General features: G+C 44.8%; 2 protein-coding genes across 25 annotated transcripts in view; both read right to left on the bottom strand.

Moving 5' to 3' along the window:
- The window catches only part of LOC118079302 (protocadherin gamma-C5), a 269776-nt gene that overhangs the window by 40069 nt on the left and 205312 nt on the right, over positions 1–24395 (bottom strand). The window contains exon 1 of one of the 24 annotated variants that reach the window (XM_035103369.2): positions 10763–14077. The exons of 22 other annotated variants lie outside the window; for them this stretch is intronic. In XM_035103369.2, the coding sequence (XP_034959260.2) occupies positions 10763–13207 (2445 nt within the window). In that variant the 5' untranslated portion in view covers positions 13208–14077. Of the gene's footprint in view, positions 1–10762; positions 14078–22553; positions 24334–24395 lie in introns of those variants that run through there. One more of the 24 variants, XM_035103387.2, reaches the window with a different exon arrangement.
- On the bottom strand, positions 358–10756 carry LOC132592566 (protocadherin gamma-C4-like). Its single transcript, XM_060278113.1, has one exon. It carries the CDS (start codon positions 2867–2869, stop codon positions 362–364), a length of 2508 nt encoding a protein of 835 aa, XP_060134096.1. The 5' UTR covers positions 2870–10756; the 3' UTR covers positions 358–361.

Genomic DNA, 24395 nt, shown 5'->3' on the forward strand with positions numbered 1-24395 from the left:
TTATGATCCTTAGCACTTTTTCTTCCCCCTCTCTCTACCAAGCTTTCAAAAACATCAGAAAAACAAATATTTGACAACCTCCCCTGGAAAAATCATTTAACTGCTGGATTTATTTTTTGGTTAGAAACTTTTTGCTGCTTGTTAACCTAAATCTAAGTACCGGTAGTTTAAAAGCATTACTGCTTGCCAAATATCCACAGGGTGAACAACTGCTAATCTTCCCAAGCTTCTTCTAAAATAGCCCATCCCCTTGAAGACTCTCAAATCCAACAAAATGCTTTTTAATTTACAAACTGACCACCTTAACACAAAGGCTGCCTGACACTGCCGTTGCATCTGTGACCTCTATCCCTGGAGATTGTTACAGAATCACAGGGTGCTGCACAACATAGTTATAGAACAGTATTTCATGCCTCACCTCGTTTGGCTCTTGGGAAAGGCTGCAGGCCAGAAGTGTGCCTGTGTTGTTGATATCCCGCTGAGTGACTGGTGTGGCTATCCTGAAATTCCTCCCTTCTGAAAAGTGGGTCTGACCAGGCCTTAGGAGGGTAAAAGGAGGAACAACATCTCCTCCAATGAAGGCTGTAGGGAATTCCATTTTTTCCTCCTGGCTCAAGCGTACTGAGAATGTGTCAAAGTGTCCTCCCACAGGAATAGAGTTCCTACCCTTCAGGTCGCTGGTCCAACCCACATCTGAGTGTCTTCCTTTCAATCTTTTAAGACACTTCATAGCTAAAAACACAAAGGCCAGAGCAGAAAGTCCTGAGATTGTGATCAGAGCAATAATGAGTTGCAAGGTCAGTTGAGAGAGCCCTTCTTGTTCCATGGTGGACTCTCTGAGGTCTGCTGTGCCCAACTCATGCTCATGCTCTAGATTAAGAATCAGAGTGGCTGTGGCAGACAGAGGTGGCTTCCCATTGTCCAAGATCTCAACAACCAACTCTTGGGAAGGGGCATCTTGTTCCAGGAGGGCTCGGACTGTTCGGATCTCCCCTGTGAATGACGAGACTTGGAAAAGGCTTGGGTCTGTGGCTTGCTGCAACTTATAAGAAACCCATGCATTATGCCCAGAGTCTGCATCTACAGCTGTAACTTTGGTTACCAGGTAACCTCCTTTTGCAGAAAAAGGGACTGGCTGCTGGGCTAGGACCCCCTTCTTGGTTACAGGGTATACAACGAGAGGAGCATTATCATTCTGGTCTATGATGTAAATAGAGACAGTCACATTGGCACAGAGTGGAGGAGAACCATTATCCTTAGCTTGAATCTGGAAAGCCAGTTGCTGGGTTTGCTCATAGTCAAATGAGCAGCCACTGTAGATAGTGCCGTTCTCCATAACATAGACATAGGAGGAAATGGGCATTCCATTTATGATATGCTCCACTAACGAATAAGACAGGTGTGAGTTCTGGCCCAGATCAGGGTCAAAGGCAGATATAGAAATGATTGGCAGCCCCAGAGCATTGTTCTCAGTTACGAGGGTCTCATATGCAGGCTGTGAGAAGTGGGGTGGGTTATCATTCAGGTCAGATATATTTACAAGGAAGTTTCTTTGACTGGAGAGAGGTGGAGAACCAGAATCTGTAGCTGTGATCATAACTTTGTACTGTGAGATTTCCTCCCGATCTAGGGGGCCACTGGTGATCAAAGAGTAGTGGTTCTTAAAGGAAGGTACAATCTGGAAGGGGACATCTGCAGGGAGATGAAGCTGTACCTCTCCATTTCCCCCAGAATCTGCATCACTGACTCTGAGGAGCCCTGCTGTGGTACCTGGGGGAGCATCTTCTGGTATGGTGGTGGTGAGGGAAGTGAACCTAATGATAGGCTCATTGTCATTCACATCCACTACCTCCACTAAGATGTTGCAGTGTGCATCCATGGAAGGTGACCCTTGGTCTTTGGCCCTCACATCAATTTCATACAATGTGTCATATTCATAATCCACACTTCCCAGGACTCGTATCTCCCCAGTCTCCTCATTAAGGCTGAACATTTTCCGGATTTTCTGTGGAGTGTGGTTGCTGAAGGAGTAGGAAACTTTCCCATTTGCCGCCTCATCATTGTCTGTAGCTTGTAAATGTATCACAAGGGTCCCCACGGGGGCATTTTCTAGTAGGCTAACTTTGTACACCGACTGGTTAAAGACAGGTGGATTGTCATTGGCATCTATGACTGACACGAGAATCTTTGCTGTCCCGGATTTAGCAGGAACTCCTCCATCCAGGGCTGTAAGCACCAGGGGGTAGCGCTGCTGTTGTTCTCTATCCAGCGCCTTCTCTAACACCAGCTCAGGCTTGCTGCCACCTTTATGTGACTTAACACTGAGGCTGAATTGTCCACGTGGACTCAGCTGGTAGGTGCTGACTGAATTCATGCCAATGTCCAAATCTTCTGCACTTTCCAGGGGGAAGCGGGCCCCTGGCATTGCAGACTCTGCTATCTCCAAATGGGTGAGACTGGTAAGAAAAACTGGGTCGTTGTCATTTACATCCAGGAGCTCAACTTCCACACGATGGGAGGCTGTTGGGTTTGCAAGTAGGAGCTCCAGATAGAGCAGGCAGTGTAAGCTGGGCCCACAAAGCTGCTCTCGGTCCAGCCGTTCTTTCACTACCAAGACACCATTTGGCACCTTGGCTTCGAAGTACTTTTCGGCAGAGCCAGCCATGATCTGCAGCTGTCGGGAGACCACCCGGGCAGCATCCAGACCCAAGTCTTTAGCCACATCCCCAACAAAGGCCCCAGGAGCTAACTCCTCGGGAATTGAATAATGGAGCTGTGTCATCTCTCCAGCACTCTGGAGAGAGACAGAAACCAAAAGCAAAGCTCTTACTTGCCATGGCAGGAGTAGTCTTTCTTCCAGAGACAGCATAATGTCCCCCAAATTTCCTCTTCCTTTGCTGGACCTCTGTCCTCTCTGATTCCAGCACAGCCAAGGAAGCAACACAGAATCCCGGGTTAGATCGCGCAAGGGATGAGAAAGCGGTGCACCATCTGCATCTTTTCTCAGTTTTTCTTCCACAGAAAACAGCGGCGGTGCCTAGTCCGTATCGGAATCAAGAGGGGAGGAGCTTTGTTGTCCATCAAAGCAGATATAGGGCTCCTGGAATCAAGGAAGCGCCTGGCTGTTTGCAATGGACCACCCATTCTCCCCCTCCCCAGCTCCAGCAATGGTGTGGGGGAGGTCTTAAAGCGCCAGTGCAAATGTTGAAGAGCTGGGAGCCCATTCGCCAGCTGTCAGTGACTGGATTTCCCAAGATAATTATATGAACAATAAATCCTATGTCATTACAAGCTTTTGAGTTCATTAATGAATGTCACAAGCATTTAAATTCAATAATGAACACCCTTTGTTTGCAATGGTCAGGGTTATAAGCTAAACCAGCAAACTGCATATTTTCCATATTTTTTTTAAAAAATAGAATGCAACAAACACCAGTGGCTGCACAATTAAGTGATATACTGTCATTTGCTGGATAAAGACCCATTGACTGCCTGCCTGAATTTCCTTTAAATGAATGGCATTCAATAACCGATGCAGGAGAGCACTTCAAAGCTCACTCCCATTATGGCCTTTGTTCTCCAAATGGAGTATACTAAGAGTCTCTCCATATATCCTTTCCTGAATTTCAGGAGTTTTGCAGCCAGTGCACAAAACAGAATAAACCATGACATCACAAAGGAAATTTTTAAGCCTCTGGAGTCAAAGGTTAGGAGGAGAAAGGCTAAAAAGAGTTTTATGAGCAAGAACCTGGTCCCTGAGGTTCCCAACAAACAGCTTCCATAGTGGAGACAACTAAGATAACAATTAGGGAAGGGGTCAGATCAAGGGGATTCATGGACTTCCTGGAAAACATGAAAGAAATCTATGAATAGAAGTATTTTCTCCCCCCTAAAGGTAGACAATGCCATCTGAATGTTGTCATGGTAGACTTCAGTGAAGAGGTAGATGAGGCACACTGCTGTTGAAAAAGTGGTGTCCTCTATCTTATGTGCTTGCATTAGGAGCACCTGGATTTGCTCCTAGTGGCATCATGTATGGATGAGAAGCTGGGCACCTCCCGTGTGTGAGACTTCACAGTAGAAATGAAACAGACATTATGTATTTATGGTGATGGTTCTTCTCCAGGAGTACTGTGCAGATAATATAGGGCAATGATCCACTGTCCAGAGGAATATTTGTGACTAAAACCTGGTTTTGAAACACGGCCCATCGCTTTAAATGCAAGCATCTGGGAATACTGGAAAGCACTGCTGCTCCACTCCCTCTGGAGTGAGCTGCTTGATATGTGCAGAGACATGCTCTCTGGCATGGGCAAAGTTTGTTCTGACCAAGGTACAATCTTTTGGGTATTTGGGGACATAAAAAATGTGCACCACCATATGTTTCATGGCAAAGACGCCCACCTCATTTTAACAGCAAACTTCTAGCTTCTATTTTATAGGCAAGCCTCCTTTTCACCACAGCTGTGACTTCCCAGTAGTCACATACACTCATACCTCGGGTTAAGTACGCTTCAGGTTGAGTACTTTCAGGTTAAGTACTCTGCGGACCAGGAAGTGTTTACTTCCGGGTTCCACTGCACGTGCATCCACAGAAGCGATCTGCACACTTTACGCATGCGCAGAAGCGCTCTATCGGTGCTTCGCACACTATCGCTGCTCGGGTTAAATACTTTTCGGGGTGTGAATGGGGTACCCTGGAACCAATTAAGTACTTAACCCAAGGTACCACTGTAAATATTATTATTTTTCATCTACAATACTGTTTTTTATTTATTTTATAGTACAGTACATTGATTATTGCCTTCATTTTATGGATCAATGGTCTCGTTAGACAGTAAAATTCGTGTAAAATTGCTGTTTTAGGGGGTGTTTTTCATCGTCTGGAACGGATTAATCCACTTTCCATTACTTTCAATGGGAAAGTTCGCTTCAGGTTAAGTACGGACTTCCGGAACCAATTAAGTACTTAACCTGAGGTACCACTGTAATGCCCCAGCTGTAGTATAGTTGCATGGGGTGGAGTCCCCCTATATACGGAATTGCCATACTAAGTAAGATGTTGCTCCAATATAGAGCTTTCAGGACCAAGCAATGCTCAATTTTCTTAATCCCCGGCCAATGTTTTTCAAAGAAGCAACTTCGGATCTCTTCACATCAACAGACAAGAAAGTCTTAACAAGTAAGTGATGATGGAACTGCTGCTTGTTCTGCTAACCAAGGAATGTTAATTTCTCTGATTCTAAATATCTCTCTGTGTCACAGGCCCTGGAGAGGGTAGGAACCGTCAACACCTCCATTTCCCACTTCTGCCTGATACATTTCCATGCATCTTCTTACATCCATTTTGACTCCATGAAGGAGCCTGACTCACATGTACACAGGGACTCACAGTTTACAGGTTCCTTTCAAAGCAGTAAAAATCTATTTCCACAGTTATCATCTCACTAATCAACTATTATATAGCAGTCATTTGGGGATGCAATTTCCCGTTCTTTGCTATGATTTCTATGTAACCTAAACTCACCCATCTAGTCCACTTGGACTAGTAATGGTCAGGGATCCTTCCAGTAGCACCTTAGAGACCAACTTAGTTTGTTATTGGTATGAGCTTTCGTGTGCATGCACACTTCTTCAGATAGTTCTTCAGATTTACCTGCACATAATTTTCAACTTTGCAATCCTATTTATTTTCAGAATCCATGTAGTCGCAAATAGCATGCATACTATACTAATATTTCTAACTAGTTATATACAGTCTTGGTTCACAGAGCTACGAAGGAAAGTGGCTTTGAAAGATGCAAAGCCACTTGGGTTGGTTTAACTAACACACATGAATTATACTACATGACACTGTGCTGAACGTCATAGGAAACAGTTTGGTGAGAAGCATTCAAATCAGTTCCCAATGCACACTTAACTTAATGGAACGGAAAAGAAATTCTGTATTCTAAACCCTTGTTTTTAATGAAAGCACAATAAATATTTGGTGCACAGGAAAACATTTGAACAGAACAATAGAAATGGGGGACCTTGGAATTGGGATTTGAGAGGAGTCGGGAGACTGAAATCTCACTTCAAAAACTGAAATGTGATTAAGTTTGATTGCTTTCGACTTTGTGGACAGTCGACGACTATTTTCTTGATTCAAGATTGTAGACAAGCAAGCAAGAGGGAAATTTTAAACGTTGGAGGTCAACATGAGTTTCATTACATGCTCCCATCCCCCTACACTAAACTCATTTGTGAAAGGCACCATAAGATCTTGGGTAGGGTCTCTGGGCAGGGATTGTGTATGTTTATTGCTGTCAAATCTCATCCGGTGGCAGATGGCTAGACAGCATGATGTTAGCCAGCTCTTTCCACTCTTTGTCCTCCATTATCTTTACAGAAAAATAAACATGGTAACTTTCTTGCATTGCATTACAGTAGATGTCTTTAATCATAAAGTTTCTGATCTTGTATTCTCCTGTGTTGCTTTGGCTGCATATATGCTCATCTTAATTTGCAAAGTGAGATTTCTTCTTTCCAATTTCAACGTCCTATAATTCAGGGATACTTGTTACAAACTAGAAGACCACTGTGTTTGGCAGTAAATCCCACAGCATATGAAGCTGTCGCTTGCATTTATTTCAGTGCACAAGCGCAGCAGGTCCTGGCCCCTTGCAACATATTTTCAAACACATATGATTTTAATAAGTACAGCCTCCACAACTGAAAATGTAATGAACACAATAAATGTTCACATTGTTTCAGTAATATGTGAAGGAGCCCTGATTATATTTGGTGAGAGTCTGCCCTGGTTTTGCATATTTTAGAACCAGATGGCCTACTAATGAAAAGCCTCTGTACATCATTCTAACTTTTGTTAAAAAACACTGAAACTAATGGTTCTGCCTGTACAGATTAAGTGTGGGATCTGGTACAGTCTTAAGAGTACATCAGCTTACGGTCATCATATTGTGCTGGAATTGCTACCGTAATGCCTATTGACAGGACACACGGACACACAAACACACCTCTCTTCCGCTGTTTTTTTTGCCCGCCCTATTTTTCTGATCATAGTCATTTTCTTAACAATCTCCCAGACTATGTAATTTTGGGTAGGAAAATGTAGCTAAAACAATTTCCAAGGACCTCAGGGTTCACATGTCAACCATTTGAAGCAAAGAAACATGTATGGCAGTTTAAAAAGCCTAATTATGAATTGATAACAGCAATGCAACCCTTCTGGCATAAGAATAGTAATAATAAACAATAATAATTTAAATCTCAACAACAAATAAAAACTACAGACAAAATCACTAATCAGTTATCAATGAATTAACACCACGACAACCATCACTATTATTACATTTATAAGGCTGCCCTATAACAGTTTTCTGGGTGGCTCACAAACCAAACCAAGTAGTAAAATACAGCATATTAAAAACCTATAATGAATTAATTAAAAGTTGATGCGCAACTTAAAACTCAAGGTATAAAATAAAAGCAAGCTACATACAAAATATCAATTACTGTTGAGAATGTATATATATATATTTCCCACACAACGGAAAGGTTAGGTACCACATTGCTCTAAAACATGTTCGGATATCAGATGCCAAATGCTAAATGCCAAATTAACCAGGTACAAAGACTCAAAACCACTTCACTGAAATGATGGCCCTGAAAGCTATTCACAAATTACCAGGGGTGCTTTGAATCTGCCCTGGAGCCAGACTCTTTCTTTCAACCTTTCCTTCACCCTTGCAACCTCTGGGCTTCCTGGTCCTTCTTCCAGCACCCTCTCCACAAAAAGCCACAGTTTATCACTGTACCCTAAAACAACTTCCTGCCTATAGCATCTAATTGTGTAGCAGAATGCACCCTGAGCATGTGTCTACACTGCAGATTCAAACTGGTGCAGCAATCATTCCCAAGGAATTACAGTACTGTATAGGAATTGTGCTTCTGGCTCAGTTCTCACTGAGGTTGTACGCCTGAGTCTGGGCTGTACCACTTCAGACTGCAGGTGGGGACTCTGGTTTCATTTGCAATCTGAAGTGGTACAGCCTAGAAACAGATTAACCATCTTGGTGAGAACTGGGTCTCTGTGAGGAAATCTTACAAACATGGCACACAACGTGCTCTCTTCATAGTGAAAACGTTCATGAATATTTCAAAGGAAACTAGCATGTACATACAATCCCAGCAATTAACAGATTCACTGCCAGCCTTCTGCTGTTACACAATAACAAGATAAAATGAGTGTCACACGAGTGCTACCTAATGTTAGCAGTGATCAGAATATGAGAGGAGCCTGGGAATGAAGGGAATCTGATGCCTTCTAGGCAGTTTGCCTATGCCTGGTATTTTAGGGGGAAGACTATTGGACAGAATGGGGATGGAGAGCAAGACCAAGACAACAGCATTTAAGTCAGGATGGAAGTAGCCTGCCACTTGTGATTCCAAGAAGAAAGCTAAAGCCTGAAACTTTAGGTCAAACCTTGAGACTCAGAAACCCTAAAGCACAATAGCCTTGTGCAGCTGGTGGGAGAGTCAAGAAAAAGCTTACCTATGTAGGTGTTGCTTTGTAGGTGTTGCTATGTAGGCGTGCTTTGTAGGCACTGTGAGAAAGAACCTGGCTATTGTTGTTGTTATTACTTGTCCTCCTCCTCCTCCTCCTCTGTACACAGTAGCTTTTCTGGATTGCAGGCAAAATCTCTAGTTCATATTCACTTTCATACAATAACATATTGCACTATCTTTTCACTTATTGTCTATTGATATGAACCCTAAGATGGGGCTGCCTATGTTTTCCTGGACATTCAACAGGGAACACATTATCTTAGTATTGTACCATCTCTACTAGCTCCCACCGATCAGGGAAACCATGGGGGGGGGGGGAGCTGAGCCCCCCCAATTAAGCAGGGGGCTGGATCCCCTCAATATTCTGCGGCCTGTGAGCTGTCTGAAGGCAATCCTGTCTAGGGAAGCGTGGGGTTTTTTGTGTTTTTATATATGTTGTAAGCTGCCCAGAGTGGCTGGGGCAACTCAGTAAGATGTGTGGATATAAATAGTAAAATTATCATTATGGAATGAGACGTCCCTATTTTCATTGGAGAAATGTTGGTATGACAGAATGCCCAAGCCTCTTTGCAAACGTTTCACATTTTGCACTTGCTATATAGTGGGGTATTCTTTAACATCCACCCACACTTATTGTGTAATAATATTTACAGAAAATAACTTATAGTGAGTACCTGATCTTAGACTAACTCACCACAGGAAAGATGCACCCTGTTTTGTAGAAAGATTGGCTAAATTACAGAAATTCCAAGGACTAGAAAATAAAACAAGCAGGGCAGAAAAATGCACTGGATGGAAGGGGGAAATGGCAGCTCTTTAAGACACCAGTTATTCTATAGCCTGGTGTCCAAAAAAAACCTTACTCATCAGTCACAGCTCTGACATCACTCAAAACACTGAAAGGTGGGGATAGCTGGGCTGGCTCAGTTAGAAGGGTACTCACATATTTTGCTTGATAACTTCATTTCTAGAAGGGCTAGGCTCTTACATTTTTTAAATGAAAGCTCAAAGTCTAGGTCCCCTGGCAAGCATAGGCCCCAGCGTAATACCCCCAACCCCCCAATTTCTTAAAATAAAAAGCATAGGCCTCTTCATTGGGAACAGAAGCACCAAACCAGGTGGCAACAGCTGCCACCTTCTCTAATGGTCTAAGGGCCTCTGTGCCTTACCTCAACATAGTGGTGCTATATTGGGGCCCAGAAGCACTCAGGGGAAATGAAAATGGCATTTCTCAGCATCAGGGCAAGGGAGCACAGACATCTGGAGCTTCTTCTTTGAGCACCATCTGTCCTCACCACCCCAATGCTGCTGCCCATCCTTGCCTCCACCTGCTGCGGCCTCCAGGTAAACTAATTTGGGGGTGCACACCTGGTGGCTGGTCCTGTGTGTAGGCCTCCTCCTGAAAGGCATCCATGCTCAGGCTATTTTCCAGAAGTCTCTTTTGTATAGAAGAGCATCTTCTCTGGAAGGCTGCTGCCATTGCTTCCAGAGAAAGTGCCATTTCCTCCTAACAAATTAGTCTGAAGGAGAAGCCATCAGAGCCCTGTTCCAAAGTCTCTTCTTCTGCTACTCCTAATCCTACTCCTACTCATGTTTGGCTACATAGAGAATAGGTTCAATTCCACCATACACACTCAAGGTATAAGGAAAAGGAGTAAGTCTTACTTTTCTACCCCATCATAGATGAATATCAAACAGACATACACCAGAGTCTAGGCCCCAAAGGAAGTGTTGCAGATGATCTCCCTTTAGCGTCTTGAAGAAGCACCCAAGCAAAAAGGCCTCCCAATACATATCCAACCTATTGTTTACACAGCATTACTGTTTCCTTGCGTATGATTTTTCATAAAACATAAACTTAACTGGGAACTATCATTCTTCAGAGGCATGACTATGCAACCCAACAACAGCAGACCACATTGATCTGACGCAGAACAGAAAGAACCACCCAACTCCATGTAATGTAGGAAGGAAACAACACATGCACAGGAGTTAAACAGGTGCTGCTCTTAATCATGCTATTAAATGACACAGCACTAGATAGAGACAGGAGACAGGGAAAATGATGTGTTCTACAGGAACTACCCTATTTCTGGGTAGTAAGACATTGAATGGTCTGCCTTTAAGTCAACTTAAGCTCAGAGCTGGGATTTCCCAACTTTGCTGGAGAAGGACAACAAGCATACATTACCTCAGAGGACACCAGAAGCCTTTTATTTGTGCTTATTAGCTGGTTATATATTGCAGGGTCACATCTTGTGATAGTGCTCTGGCGACTCCCCATAGGGCTGGGAGTAAAGGGCATTTTGTACAGAAGTTCACTCTGGCGAGAGTCCGTGGTGAGGACCTGCTGGTAGAAGTTTGGAGGAGTAAATCCACTCCGCACAGTGTCTATGTGGTTGAAAGGCCCCGGGGTTCTATAAAGGGAGCTTCTGGAGGCTTTGAATATATCCTTGGATTGCCTCCACTTGTAAAATTTATAAATCCCCACCCCAACCACGGTGACAAAGAAGGCCACTGAGATCAAGATGACAGCAATGATTAAATAGAAAGTCAAGTGCTTCTTTGTTTGGGGTGTAGTAGACACGGCAGTCAAGTCTGTCAGTGTCTCCCTAGATGTCTCTGCTACATTTACAGCGAGGGTCACTGTGGAGGACAAGGCAGGCTCCCCATTGTCTTTTATTAAGATGAGCAATGTTTGCTTGCGAGAATCTTCCTCTTGCAGAGAACGAGCTGTGCTTATCTCCCCAGAATGCAGCCCCACAGTGAACAGCCCTGGGTCAGTGACCTGAAGGAAGGAATACGAGAGCCAGGCATTGTAACCAGAATCTGCATCCCAGGCCACAATTTTGGTGACCATGTAACCAGGGCTGACCGTGGGTGAGATTACTTCTGAGAGCGAAGAACTGTTGTTTGAGTTTGGGTATAAGAGCCTGGGTGCATTGTCATTCTGATCTGTGACAAAAACATTGACAGTGATGTTAGTGGCAAGGGGCGGGAGGCCGGCATCACGAACCTGCACCACTAGCCTGAACTCCATGGTGCCCTCATGGTCCAAGGGGACTAGGACATATATACTGCCATTTTCCCGGTTAATAGAAAAATACCTGCCCGCCAAGTCTCCCGAGGACATGTGACTATCCAGGATGGAGTAGGAAAGGTGGGAATTCCGGTTCAGATCCGGGTCAGAGGCACTGATGTTAAAGATCAGGGTCCCTGGAAGGTTATTTTCCTCCACGTACACATCATAGGAGGATTGTGGAAATTTAGGAGGGTTGTCATTTACATCAGATACTTTAACCAGTATTTGCTTTTCTGCCATGAGTGATGGTGTGCCTGCATCCTGAGCTGTGATGGTGATGTTGTACTCAGAGACAAGCTCCCTGTCCAAGGGTCCTTTGGTCTGTAAGGTATAATAATTTTTAAGGGAAGAGCTTAGGGCAAAAGGGATTCCAGAAGGTATAAAGCAATTTACTAGGCCATTGTCACCAGAGTCCTGATCCGTGACACTCAGCAACGCAATCACAGTCCCTGGAGCCGCGTCTTCTGGTACTGGGCTGTACACCGATGTCACTGTTATTTCTGGGGTGTTGTCGTTCACATCCACAATCTCTACCAGCACTTTGCAATGAGCAACAGCAGGATTTGAACCCTTATCTTTTGCCTGGATAGAAATCTCATAAGATTTGGCTTCTTCAAAATCCAGCAACCCCTTGAGCCTCAGTTCTCCAGTGGCAGAGTCCAAGGCAAAGAGCTGTCGGATTCTGGCAGGGGTGTGACTGCTGAAAGAGTACACAATCTCCCCATTGGGGCCTTCATCCAGGTCGAAAGCTCTGGTTTGGACAACCAGGGTGTTCAAGGTTGTGTCTTCTTTCACGCTGGCTCTGTAGATGGACTGGTTGAAGACGGGGGCGTTGTCATTTGCATCCAGGACGTCAACCAGCACCTGCAAGCTGGCCGATCTGGGTGGGGTCCCTCCATCCAGGGCCGTGAGAACCAGCTGCACTTCCCGCTGCTGCTCCCTGTCCAGCTCTTTCTCCAGCACCAGCTCCGCATACTTCGTCCCGTCGCCTCGCGTCTGCACGTCCAGCACGAAGTGCGGGTTGGCGCTGAGCTGGTAGGTTTGCAGAGAGTTGCTTCCCACATCGGGGTCCTGCGCGCTCTCCAAGGGGAAACGCGCTCCGGGGGTCACCGACTCGCTGATCTCCAGCTTCATTTGCTTGCTCTGGAAAGCCGGGTCGTTGTCGTTGACGTCCTGGATCTCCACGGTCACGCCGTACAGCACCAGCGGGCTCTCGGCCACCACCTCCAGGCTCAGCGCGCACAGCGAGAGGGCCCCGCAAAGTTCCTCGCGGTCGATGCGCTCGCTCACCAGCAACTTCCCGCTGCCCAGGTCCACCTCGAAGTACTTTCGTCCGCCCCCCGACACCACGCGGAGGTTCCTCGCGGGCAGCTGGGCGAGATCCAGGCCCAGGTCGCCCACCACGTTGCCCACCGAAGAGCCCCTGGGCATCTCCTCGGGGATGGCGTAGCGCGTGGCGGCGAGCGCCCTCTCCGAGACGCCCAGCCACAGCCAGAACCCCACGACGGGCAGCCATCGCGCTCTCGGCCGGCTCCTTCCCGCGGCGCCTCTCATCTCCCGAGGAGGAGCGGCTCCCGGCCTCGCAAAGTTTCTTTCTTTTTGCGCGAGCGGCGGGGAGGTCCCTCTAAAAGTTTTCAGCCGTCCCTTCCATGCGGCCGCGACCCTGCCCGGTCCAGGCTCGCCTCACGCGGACTTTGGGGGTCGGGCATTGCTCGGCGGCGCGGCGCTCCGGCGGCGGGACTGCGCTCCGTCTGTTGCTGGCGCTCAACTCGCGGCGGCGGCGGCGTCCCACTTCGCGCTGCTTCGCCGCCAGCATCGCCGGGTCAACAGCGGCGCGCAGAGTCGCGACCATTAACTGCAGGAGAGGCCGCTCCCGCTCCGCCTCCCCGGCTCGCCGCCGGGACTCCGAGGCATCCAAGCTGGGCCGGCGGGCCCGGTGATTTCTTTTTTTTGGGGGGGGCGGGGGTGTTCCTCGGTGAAAGGCTTGTGGAGGCTGCCCCCTAGATTGCACAGCCCTCCCCGCTCCGCCGCCGCGAGGAGGAGAGAAGGGAAGCACGGACCAAGGAGGCAGCAAGGGCTCATTGTTCTCGCTGGGGAGCGTGGAGGAAGGGCTGGACCCCGGACGCTTCCCAGGGATCGGGAGAGAGATGCCTGCGTGCCTCCGGTGCCTCCGCCCCTGGTTCCCTCGCTTACGCTCTCCCGGCGTGGTGGCTCTGTGGGGCAGCCCAGTGCTCCCCATGCCATGGCACTGCTCAGGGACAACCCGCAAGCCAGCCAAGGCGGTGTAAGCTTCCCCTCTCCCTTTGCTCCCGAAACTGCTGCCCAAAGGGAAAGGGGTGAGCAGGAAGATGGCAGGTTATTTTATTATGATTTCGTTACAGGAATTTCTATATTAACCCTCATTGGAAACCCCCAGTATAGTTTGTGTGTATGGATTAAAATGCAGACAATATACAGCAGAAAAGTAACAAAACCCAGCGATCTTATAAAAGAATCCACGGGGCTAAAATCAGCTCTAAAAGGGCTGGGGAAATGGAAAAGTCTGCCTGGTGCTGGAAGGATGACAAAGTAGGTACCAAGTGGACCCCTCTACAGATAGCACTTCACAACTGAGGCACCACCACTGAGAAGGCCTTTTCTTTGGGGAGCAGCTGCCTTGTCTCAGTTTGTGGGGTCGCCCCCAGAAGACGTTCTGTTGAAGTTCTGAATGTTTGGGCCGACACATAAAGTATCCTGGGTCCTAAGCTGGAAAAGGCTTTAAAAGTCAAAGCCAGCACTTGGGCTCAGAAATTGGGAGCCAATGCAACTGGCATAGCACCACTGTTACATTATCCTAATAAGCCTACCCCAGTTGGTGATCCAGCAGCTGCATTCTGAACTAGCAGCAATTTCCAAGCCATATTTCAGAGGCAACCCCACAGACAGTGTATCACAGTAGTCTAACCTGGTACAGCATAATCAATCACAAGACACAACACACATACACTATTTCAATGGCAATGTCTATGAACTTTGGGGGCCCCCAGTCCCCTTAAATATTTTAGGGGAGCCTAAGGGACCTCAGTCCCTAGGAGTTGGCCCCTATGAACTTGGAAGTTATCAGAGTACGGATCACTGATGCTAAGCTAAACTTACAATTGCTGCTTGCTTTCAACTCCCAGAGACAGAAGGTGTGGGGACCTGGGGAAGTAGTGTCTGCTCCCCTCACTTGCCTTTGCTCTCACCATAGGCGGTGGGGTTTGGCTCCACAGGGAGAGCACAGGCAAAGTGCAGAAGCAACCATTACCCTGCACCAAAGCTTGCTTAGCACTCTCTCTCTCTTTCAGGAGTATGGCAAAAAGGTTTAGGCCAGTGATCATCACAAGGAGAAGCCACTGCTGCTTCAGTTTGCTCACCTGCAAACCCCACCCTAGAAGAGAATGAGTGGGAGCCAGGGCATGAGACAGTCTGAAGAGGTCACCTCAGGTGGTGGAATTCCTGCAGAGAAACCCCCCCCCACTGTTGCCTCCAGAGTGGTGAAGAGAAGCGGCGGCAGTGTCTTCCAAGTTCCAGTGAGGTATCGCAAGAACCCACAGAGGCCTCCGGAGGCCTTCTCATGGGGCTCTCACTAGAACAGTGCCAAATTAAGGCAGTGGAAGCAGTTCTCCTGTACAGGGCTCTGAGCCAAGGGGGTGCAAAATAATAAATAAATAAATAAATAAATAAATAAATAAATAAATAATAATACTAAGAAGATCAGTGCAAAATACAAAAAGGAGCGACAGCTACACGACCCCATAAGTGAGCCTTGTGTGGGGGAGCAGGTGGCACATATCTAGGGGCAAAATGAGATGGGCCACCTCTGGTGGGAGCCTGTGCTTGCTTGAACCCTTCCTCTTGATCTGGATGGCACAGTGGGGAGGATTGGCTCCAATCTCCAGCATTGCACCATCCCACAGAGTGCAGGGGAGTTAATGAGAGGAAGAGGAGGCTGCTTCTGATAGGAGCAACCACTTGCACATTTCTGCTCTGAGTTTGGACACTGTGAAGCCTGGGGCAGCCAAGCTGCACCAGCTAGAAACTGCAAGTAGGCAGAGAGCCGTCCTTCTCAGACAAGGGGGATCAGAACAGCCAAGTCTCAGGATGCTTCCTTTTCTTTCTCTGTGTTGCTGATAGAACAAGCAGCTTCAGTCTAGGTTTGTGACTATGGGACAGGAATAGTAGTAGAGGAATGAACCTGAAGTAAAAAGGATGCAAACTTGGTGTTATGTGATGCAAGCCATTAAACAGTGTTGGGAGGTATACTGATGTATAATGTTTACCAACAATTTCTAGGATGGAGCAGTGCTTAAGCTGAGCCCTTCCCTTCTTCAGCTGCAGCTAAATCATAGATTTACCCTCCAAGGGGTTGAGCAACAGCCTCGAAGCATTGCTCTTGCCCCTGCTTGCTCCTACCTGCTCACTCCTGCATCTCTACCCACCCTGTTCAACTGGCCAGTGCTCAAGGCAACTGATCACCTACCTATCATGCTTCCCTGCCAATGGGAGTTACCGTATTAGCAGCTGTTATTGGAAACATTATACACATCCCATTTATGATCACAGGTAGCTGTTTCCATTATGCAACAGTAGAGTGCCTATCAGTTAAATAATTGCTGGAATATGTAAAACTGGCTGACAGTGTATCAGACCATTAGCCCACCACTGACTACTCCAACAGGCAGCAAGTCTAAGTCCTCAGGAGAACATCTTTCATAGAATCATAGAAACAAATAATTGTAGAGCTGGAAGGGACCCAAATTGTCATCTAGTCCAACCCCTTGCACAGCAGCAGCCACAATAACCTCTTTAGCTGGCAGTGGGAGGAATAGGAATTGAGGGCCTTCTATATAAAAAGCACCAAAGATACCATATTTCTTCCTATCCACCAGCAGGGAAACCAGGAAAGTTGTACTTTGGTCAGATGAAATGTCTATTCAGGGATGCTTTTTTATAGACTCAAAGAAAGCAAGTTTGTACTGAATCTTAGGCTTAATGCGATACTCTTCCAAATCCCACTTTAACATAATTTCCCACCAAAGGCCTAACTTCTAAAGAACAAAATTAAATGGCCAGAAAATGGCATGGGAGTTAATGCCAATGGTTAAATACAGGAATGGAGATGCTTCTTCATAAACATTAATAGTGCAGAAAACGGAGCTGAAAGACAGATTATTTGAAGTGCAGCAATTTGCTAAGGCACATCGAAGGATGGACAGTTCAAAGATATAAAGTCTGAAAATCAACTGAGGCTGCGGTGCTTGAGTCTGTGGGCAGTCCACATCACACTGGACAGTACAAGAATGACTGTTGTTTTCACATCTCCTCTCTTTTTAAACATTCTCTCTTCTGCTGCTTTAAACAACAAACAAAAAACGGTCCACCTTCTGACCCCAATAAGAACCCCCAAGGTGGCATACACTTAAAATGATGAAATGTACACCCAGCATAATACAACAGAGAGAGCACAGAAAGCACGTGAAAAGAACAGAATGATGCAGCAGGGGGTAAATATTCAGCACAGAGGAAATGTTGATGCTAACAGCTCAGCTTTCCAAGTTCCATGACAAGGCAAAAATGTTACTCCCCCCCCCCCCGCAAGGCCACTAGATAAGACTTTTTGCAGCGGATGTGCTTCTTTGTACCCCAGCCTGTTGATTCTGAATTGAAGGCTAACAACAATGGAAACAATTAGCAAGCAATAGTGATAGCATATGACTAGCCAAACTGAGCATTCAATGGGAGATCTGTGATTGGATCTCCCCATACACTTTGCTTTTCCTAATTTGGAACAGTGCCACAGAATGGGAGCAAGACCTCATTCAGGCATCCCCAAACTGCGGCCCTCCAGATGTTTTCGCCTACAACTCCCATGATCCCTAGCTAACAGGACCAGTGGTCAGGGATGATGGGAATTGTAGTCCAAAACATCTGGAGGGCCGAAGTTTGGGGATGCCTGACCTAAATCTTTATTGTGGCCTTATGGCTCTACTCAAATTTGCCTTCCTGGAACTGCTGTATTATGACAGCATGCTTTCCCCCTCATTGGTTACTGGCAGCTTGGCTTCTGGCCCTGATCCAAATGTCCCCACCCCACCCCCACTGACCTAGGCCAGTAAACTTATTGGTGAGAACCAGTCACAGTCCTATCACACTGCGAGCAAACACTAAGCATCTGACTCCCATCACCACTGCAGTGAGTTCTATGCAGGCCTATCCTTAAAGCCACAGCAGAACCACATGGCTTGTTCCTGAAAAGGAATGAGGCACTTCAGTTCTGTTTCAGTTGCCCTAGGACAGGCATCCCCAAACTGCAGCCCTCCAGATGTTTTGGCCTACAACTCCCATGATCCCTAGCTAACAGGACCAGTGGTTGGGAAAGATGGGAATTGTAGTCCAAAACATCTGGAGGGCTGAAGTTTGGGGATGCCTGCCCTATGCACTGTTTGCTTGCAAGATAAATCCTAGGTCTTTTCTTTAAAGCACCACTGTGGGGCACCTATACTATTGAACCCCTTAACAAGGAAGCCCACATGCCACTTTCATGAGTGCCCCATATATATTTGTTCCAAAAGGCCTTTGTTGGCAGCTGATACTGCAGCTTTGGTTAGCAGCCTTAATGCCACACACTTAATGCCACACACATCACATAAGCCAGTGTCGTGTAGTGGTTAAGAGCGGTAGACTCGTAATCTGGGGAACCGGGTTCATGTCTCTGCTCCTCCACATGCAGCTGCTGGGTGACCTTAGGCTAGTCACACTTCTCTGAAGTCTCTCAGCCCCACCCACCTCACAGGGTGTCTGTTGTGGGGGAAGAGGGGAAAGGAGATTGTTAACCGCTTTTGAGATTCCTTCGGGTAGTGATAAAGCGGGATATCAAATCCAAACTCTTCTTCTTCTTCTTCACGGCCATTGCTCTTTTGCATTGTTTTTATGACTATGCTTATTGCAAGAGCTGTGGCTTATGCTGAGGGATTTTATTGTCTGCATTACAACAGGTTGCTGCCGCCGCCGCCGCTGCTGCTGCTGCTGTAACTTGGAGATTATTTATTCTATTTTTTGGTGCTGTTTTCATATTGTAAATTACTAATGTGACAACAACAACAACAACAATTCCAACCAGTGCTGCTCACAAACCTTTGAAGTGAGCCAAATTCTCATCAGACTTCTTTTTATGTTTCTGAATGAGGCACATAGTGTTGAACTCTGACTGCAATTTATTTCAGTCTTAATTTAGAAATAGAGGATGTGTGTTTGTGTTTGTGTGTGTGTGTTTACAGTCTTGAATGGATTAGCCCTTTGCCTTGTGCAAATGTATCAGGTTGCATAGAAGGCAAAGAAGTAACCGAGGAACACCTACTGAAAATATAACAAGTTGCTAGCTGTGGAGGAAATTTATACAGTGGTACCTCGACTTGCGAACGACTCCCGTTTTAAATTGGAAAATTGTTCAAATTATATCGGTAAATGATTACATGATGTATTGTTGTTATTGTTGTTTTGATATGGGCCAATGGCTGTAATAAAAACTACTACTACTATGAACGACTCGACAACCAAATTTTTCGACTTACGAATGGGGCTAATGGATGCGCGCTTACGAATGTCTCGACACCTGAAAGGAAACCATGGCGGTTTTAGATAGGGATTTTTCGACTTACGAATTTTTAGACAGGGTTGCTTCGACTTACGAATTTTCCCATTTCCAATGCATTCCTATGGGAAATCGTGTTTCCAAAGGCGTTTTCGACTTGCGAAGGTGCCTTTGGAACGGATTAAATTCATAAGTCGAGGCACCACTGTATCAGGAAAACACCACAGGCTAAAATATATTTCCATATTCTATGGGTCATTAGACTAAAATCAGTCATGTTAACAGGTCTGTGTGGGTGTGCAGCAAATATCCTTTGGAAACATATGCTTGAGGAATATCCCAATCTGATGCAACCCTACAAATCTATTCATGATTAGCTCTTGACTTCTTACCTAGTCTCTCTGGATTGTGTGAGAAAGCGCCTCCTGGGTGACAAGCAAGCTTCTACCTACATACAGCTTCTCCCTGATATATTCAGCTGGTAGCAGGGAGGAGCGCACAATTTTTTGCACTCCAAGGGACCTTTGCCTTTGCTTTTTCCTATGGAGACACGAGTCCCACCTCAGCACTCACAAATGATATTTATTTCATAATTTAAAGTGGATTTTCATTGTCTTCTTTCTAAAAATAGTATCAATCATATTTATTTTATTAATATGTTTGTGATTTATGAACAGCTTTTTTGCCACAGAGAAGCAAATTTTGACAACCTCAAGATTATTTAGAAGGAAATGATAAAACCAAAATTTTGAACAAATTCTAAAGACACTGTAAAATGCAGTAGAAACAGTCTTAGAAAAAACTAAGCACTTTGGGTGGGAAAAGTAAGCATACGTTTAATCTCGCTGACTGAAGTCAAAATAAGGTTGTCACTGTAGCCTTATCTGTCAGGTTTTCCTGGATTCTAGACATGTCACCCATTGTCTGTTTGAGCCCTTAACTGGCCATGTTCCCCAGATTTCAATTTAAAATAAAGAAACAAAAGTCTCTAGTACTAATTGAATGGGGTTCTGGCTCTGGCTTGGGCTCTGGCATGGGTGGCTTAGGCTCTGCGGTGGCAAAGAGGCTATCAGGTGATTGCCCTAAAAAAGCTCAACAACCTTTTGTGTCTGGATTTTTACCTCTTGAAATATGGCAACCCCATTACAAAACCTTTAGAAGATATCTGAAGGCAGCCCTACATAGGGAAGTATTTTTTTATTTTGTATATGTTTTTATATACGTTGGAAGCCACCAGAGTTGCTAGGGCAACCCAGTCAATAATAATAATAATAATAATAATAATAATAATAATAATAATAATAATAAAAATAGGACATCCCTATTTTCATCTGAGATATGTTGGGGGGTATGACACTAACTTCTCCCCCCCCCTCACATGAGACAATAGGGGGAGTGCTGTGGGAGGGGGGGCAATTCTGATTACAAAAAAAATTAGAAGGGAGAGTGTTAATTACTCCTTCCTTCAAAGTCTCCTTCCTGCAATCAACTTTTAGTCCTTTGACTGCACTCCCTAACAAAACAAAATCTTCAGACCAAACCACTACGCATAGTTTGAGGCTCAGTCCATGGTTAAATGTTGCCTTAAAATGATGCAGTATACATCGTTAATCTTACCACTGTCCTTCCCCATCATTTTCTGCTGATGGTTGGACTGGATTTATAGTCATATACATCCCACACAAAATGCAACTCAGAGCACACCAAAAGTCAGTCTGGTTAACGGTCCCCTCACATCCACTACTAGCCAAAAATCTGTTCATATGAAGTAGTATCATCACATCCTTTGCCCTCTTGCCTTTTGTGGGCTAAGACCATAGTTCCTAGGCCCAGGATTGACAAAACCTCTCTCAATAGCTTGTATGTGAAGTGCATTATAGCTAGCTTTAAGTGGTTAACAGCCAAATCCTGCATAGATTCTGCACAGGCTGTATGTAGATAAGTACACTGAAATTGATGAAACAGGGCTGTAAGGTTGCAATCCTGTGCACATTAAAATCCATTGAACTTGTGGGAAAGAAGGACCAAACCGGAGAATGACAACGGCATGTTCATGATTGTTTCTTGTTTACTAAATAACAAATACTGTATAGGAAACCCCAATCCAGACTGGGGCCCTGGGGGTGGGAGAGAAAGAAAATTCATGCCTTTGTTCCTGTTGGGGTCCTGATCCAGATCACTGTCCCCAGCAGCTGTTTACAAATTGATCATCATTGTGTCTATTTTCATCCTTACTTCCAAGTAAACATGCATAGGATTGGGCTATTACCCAACTAATGACTCCAATAGTTTCAGAATTACCCTCACCTGGTGGTTTCTTCTAGTTTGCCTTTATCGCTGACCAAATTACATTGTTTTACACCTGTGTGCATCTTCATAATAAAAATGTTCATTTCCCTGGAACATTCACAAGTCACTTGGGGAACCTAAGATCAAGAGTTGCCTTGCTGAATTAAAGCAAAATTCATCTAGATCAGCATTCTGCTGTTAATATCAGAAAGCAAAGACCTCTGCAAGCTGTCAAGCAAGGCATAGAAATGAAAGGCACCAGCTGTTCCTTTGAGGTATACTGCCTTCATCTATGTAGGTTCAACCATTTTTCATAAAGCAATCTCATCACATCTTAGGATGCTGAGTTAATTATTAACTTTGTACAGAAGTATTTTCTTATGTCAGCCTTGAACTGTATGCAGACCACTTCTTTGAAGACCTTGAATTATGAGATGAGAGGTAAGGGGGAATTCGCTCTCTACCCATGCTTTGCATAGTGATAAGAACATAGCCTCAACTGAAGCAATAAAATACATAACCTGTATATAACTTAGCCTACAAATGTTTATGCCACAATAAACCTTTAAGGTAGTCATTGTGGGTTTTGCTGCAACATACAAAAACTGCTGGCATTCTGGAGTAAGCTAGAGAGCAGAACATTTTCTATGTGAATTCTCAGCTACATAGAAGAGATAATAACAAATATACCAGGAATCTACTAGTTTGCTTTTAATGCCTTTGGTATTATATTCTACAAGCCCATTTTTCTTTGCAGAGTGGTTTTAATTAAACTGACTTGTGATCTTTCACATGAAGGGGGTATACAAATTTTAACAACAACAGGCCATTCAGTAAATGCTAATTTACCATTGTAGATATGACTTTAGAAATTGGTTGCCTGTAGTTCCTGCCAAAATCTGAGAAGCATTTTAAAACGTGTTCAGTCAGAAAGCATCATCCTGCCACCTCTATTTGTCCACTGTTGCAGGAACATTTACCTTAAGATCAACCGAGTAACACCCAAACTTGGCTGCCAAATGTCTCCTTTTGCCTGCCATTTTTAATTGGCCCTCCTATACAGCATATCAAAAAGTTGGTTCTGATACAAAATTACACATGTGATTTGATGATTCAAGAGAAGCCCATAAAAAGAACAAAATGTCTTGTGGCACCTCAAAGACTGTAATTTGTTGCCTGAAAACAACAGAGTCTTTTTAAGCCTAGCAAATTTATTGTGGTGAAAGTTTTGTGGACTAGAGTCCACCATGAAAGCTTATTCCACAATACATATGCTAGCTGCCAAAGAATTCTCTGTTGTTTTCGTACTATGAAGCAAATCAATTGATTCAGCTGAGCCAGAACAGAGCAGTATGAAACTTGCTGAGAAATTCTAGTACAGCAACTCCAGGCTGGAACTGCCCATTTAAGTCTTTTTTTAAATTTGGGGTCACCAGCAGGGGATCCTGCTCTTCCACTGAATGTTGCCATTTTTATATCAGATTTGTGTTCTTTAGTACAAATGGCCTATTTATGGGCTAACCTAATACATTTTGGCACCTGAGGCAAACCACAAAATGGCACCCCTCCCTGCCAGGGAAGAAGGGGTAAGTGAATATCTACACCAGGAACAAGGGAGGAATAAAGATCTATTTTGGGATCTGCTGCCCCTGTAGATCCTGCCGCCTAAGGCTGTTGCCTCTCCTTGTCTCATGGGTGGGCCAGCCCTATTCAGACAAAGGCATTGTTGGCAATGGTGTTTTATGGGCAGGTGAATGAACTCTGATGGCATGGCTGATGTCATTAGGTCCCGTTTCCTGCTTGAAACCTTATTTGATAATGATAATTTATTATTTATACCCCGCCCACCTGGCTGGGTTTCCCCAGCCACTCTGGCCGGCTTCCACCAAAATATTAAAAATATTTTATCACAGCCTCTCCTTCTTTCTCAGTCAATTTCCCTAGCTTACAGATGAATTAGTCCTAACAGATGACAAACATTCTCTTTAGCAGAGTCAATCCATTCAAATGCCTCTTTACAATTCCTATAATCCAAATTTTTAAAAAGGCAGAATCACATTTCAAGATTATTATTTTTAAAAAAACAGATGCAATGTGCAGGAGGGAGTAGTAGACATGGATCAGTCTGTAAGATCTTCTTGATCACAAGGTGATAGATGGATGCTGGATGCACACATACTAAAAAAAATATATGGAGAAAGGTGCTGCTTCTTAGTAGGCCTATCTCTCCCACCTTTGTGGAAGAGATGCTCTCTGGGTCTGGAAGATAGTAACATGCAATATCATATCCCATTTATAGCATGCTTTGATCCAGTATTTTCCCTTCATCACCCTTGATAGCCAATATCTTTGCAAAACCCTATCACTTTAAAATCCGTATTATACAGTACAGTTTCACCTGTGTTACAGAATGTAAGTACCTTGAGTGCCATATACACCATGTTGGAAAAACGACTGCAGTCCTTCGTTACAATTTCAAAAAAATCACACACACACAAGCCTTGAAAAACTTGTTGCCGCCTGCTTAAACAAGCACAGCCTTTCAGATTTTGAAAATAGTGAAACAGAAAGCAAACAAAACTCATGTACTAGTCATATTGTATCTGAAGACCTATGCCCAGTCCTGGACACCACATATTTAGAAGGATTTAGATAAATTGAAACAAGTTCAGAGAAGGGCAACATAGATATGGTCAGTGGTATAAAAGACAAGCCCTAAGACTGGGTATGTTTAGCCTGAGGAAAAGAAAATTGTGACAGTATTCTTCACACACAGACCCTGCAACAAATAAGACAAGGTATTTAAAATCAACACAAAGTAAAACTGATTTGTAGCTAAAT

The sequence above is a fragment of the Zootoca vivipara genome, chromosome 8 (assembly GCF_963506605.1).
Source record: "Zootoca vivipara chromosome 8, rZooViv1.1, whole genome shotgun sequence".
NCBI lineage: Eukaryota > Metazoa > Chordata > Lepidosauria > Squamata > Lacertidae > Zootoca > Zootoca vivipara.

Excerpts from the sequence above, each read along its gene's own strand:
- LOC132592566 (XM_060278113.1), bottom strand. The coding sequence starts at position 2,869 with ATGCTGTCTCTGGAAGAAAGACTACTCCTGCCATGGCAAGTAAGAGCT.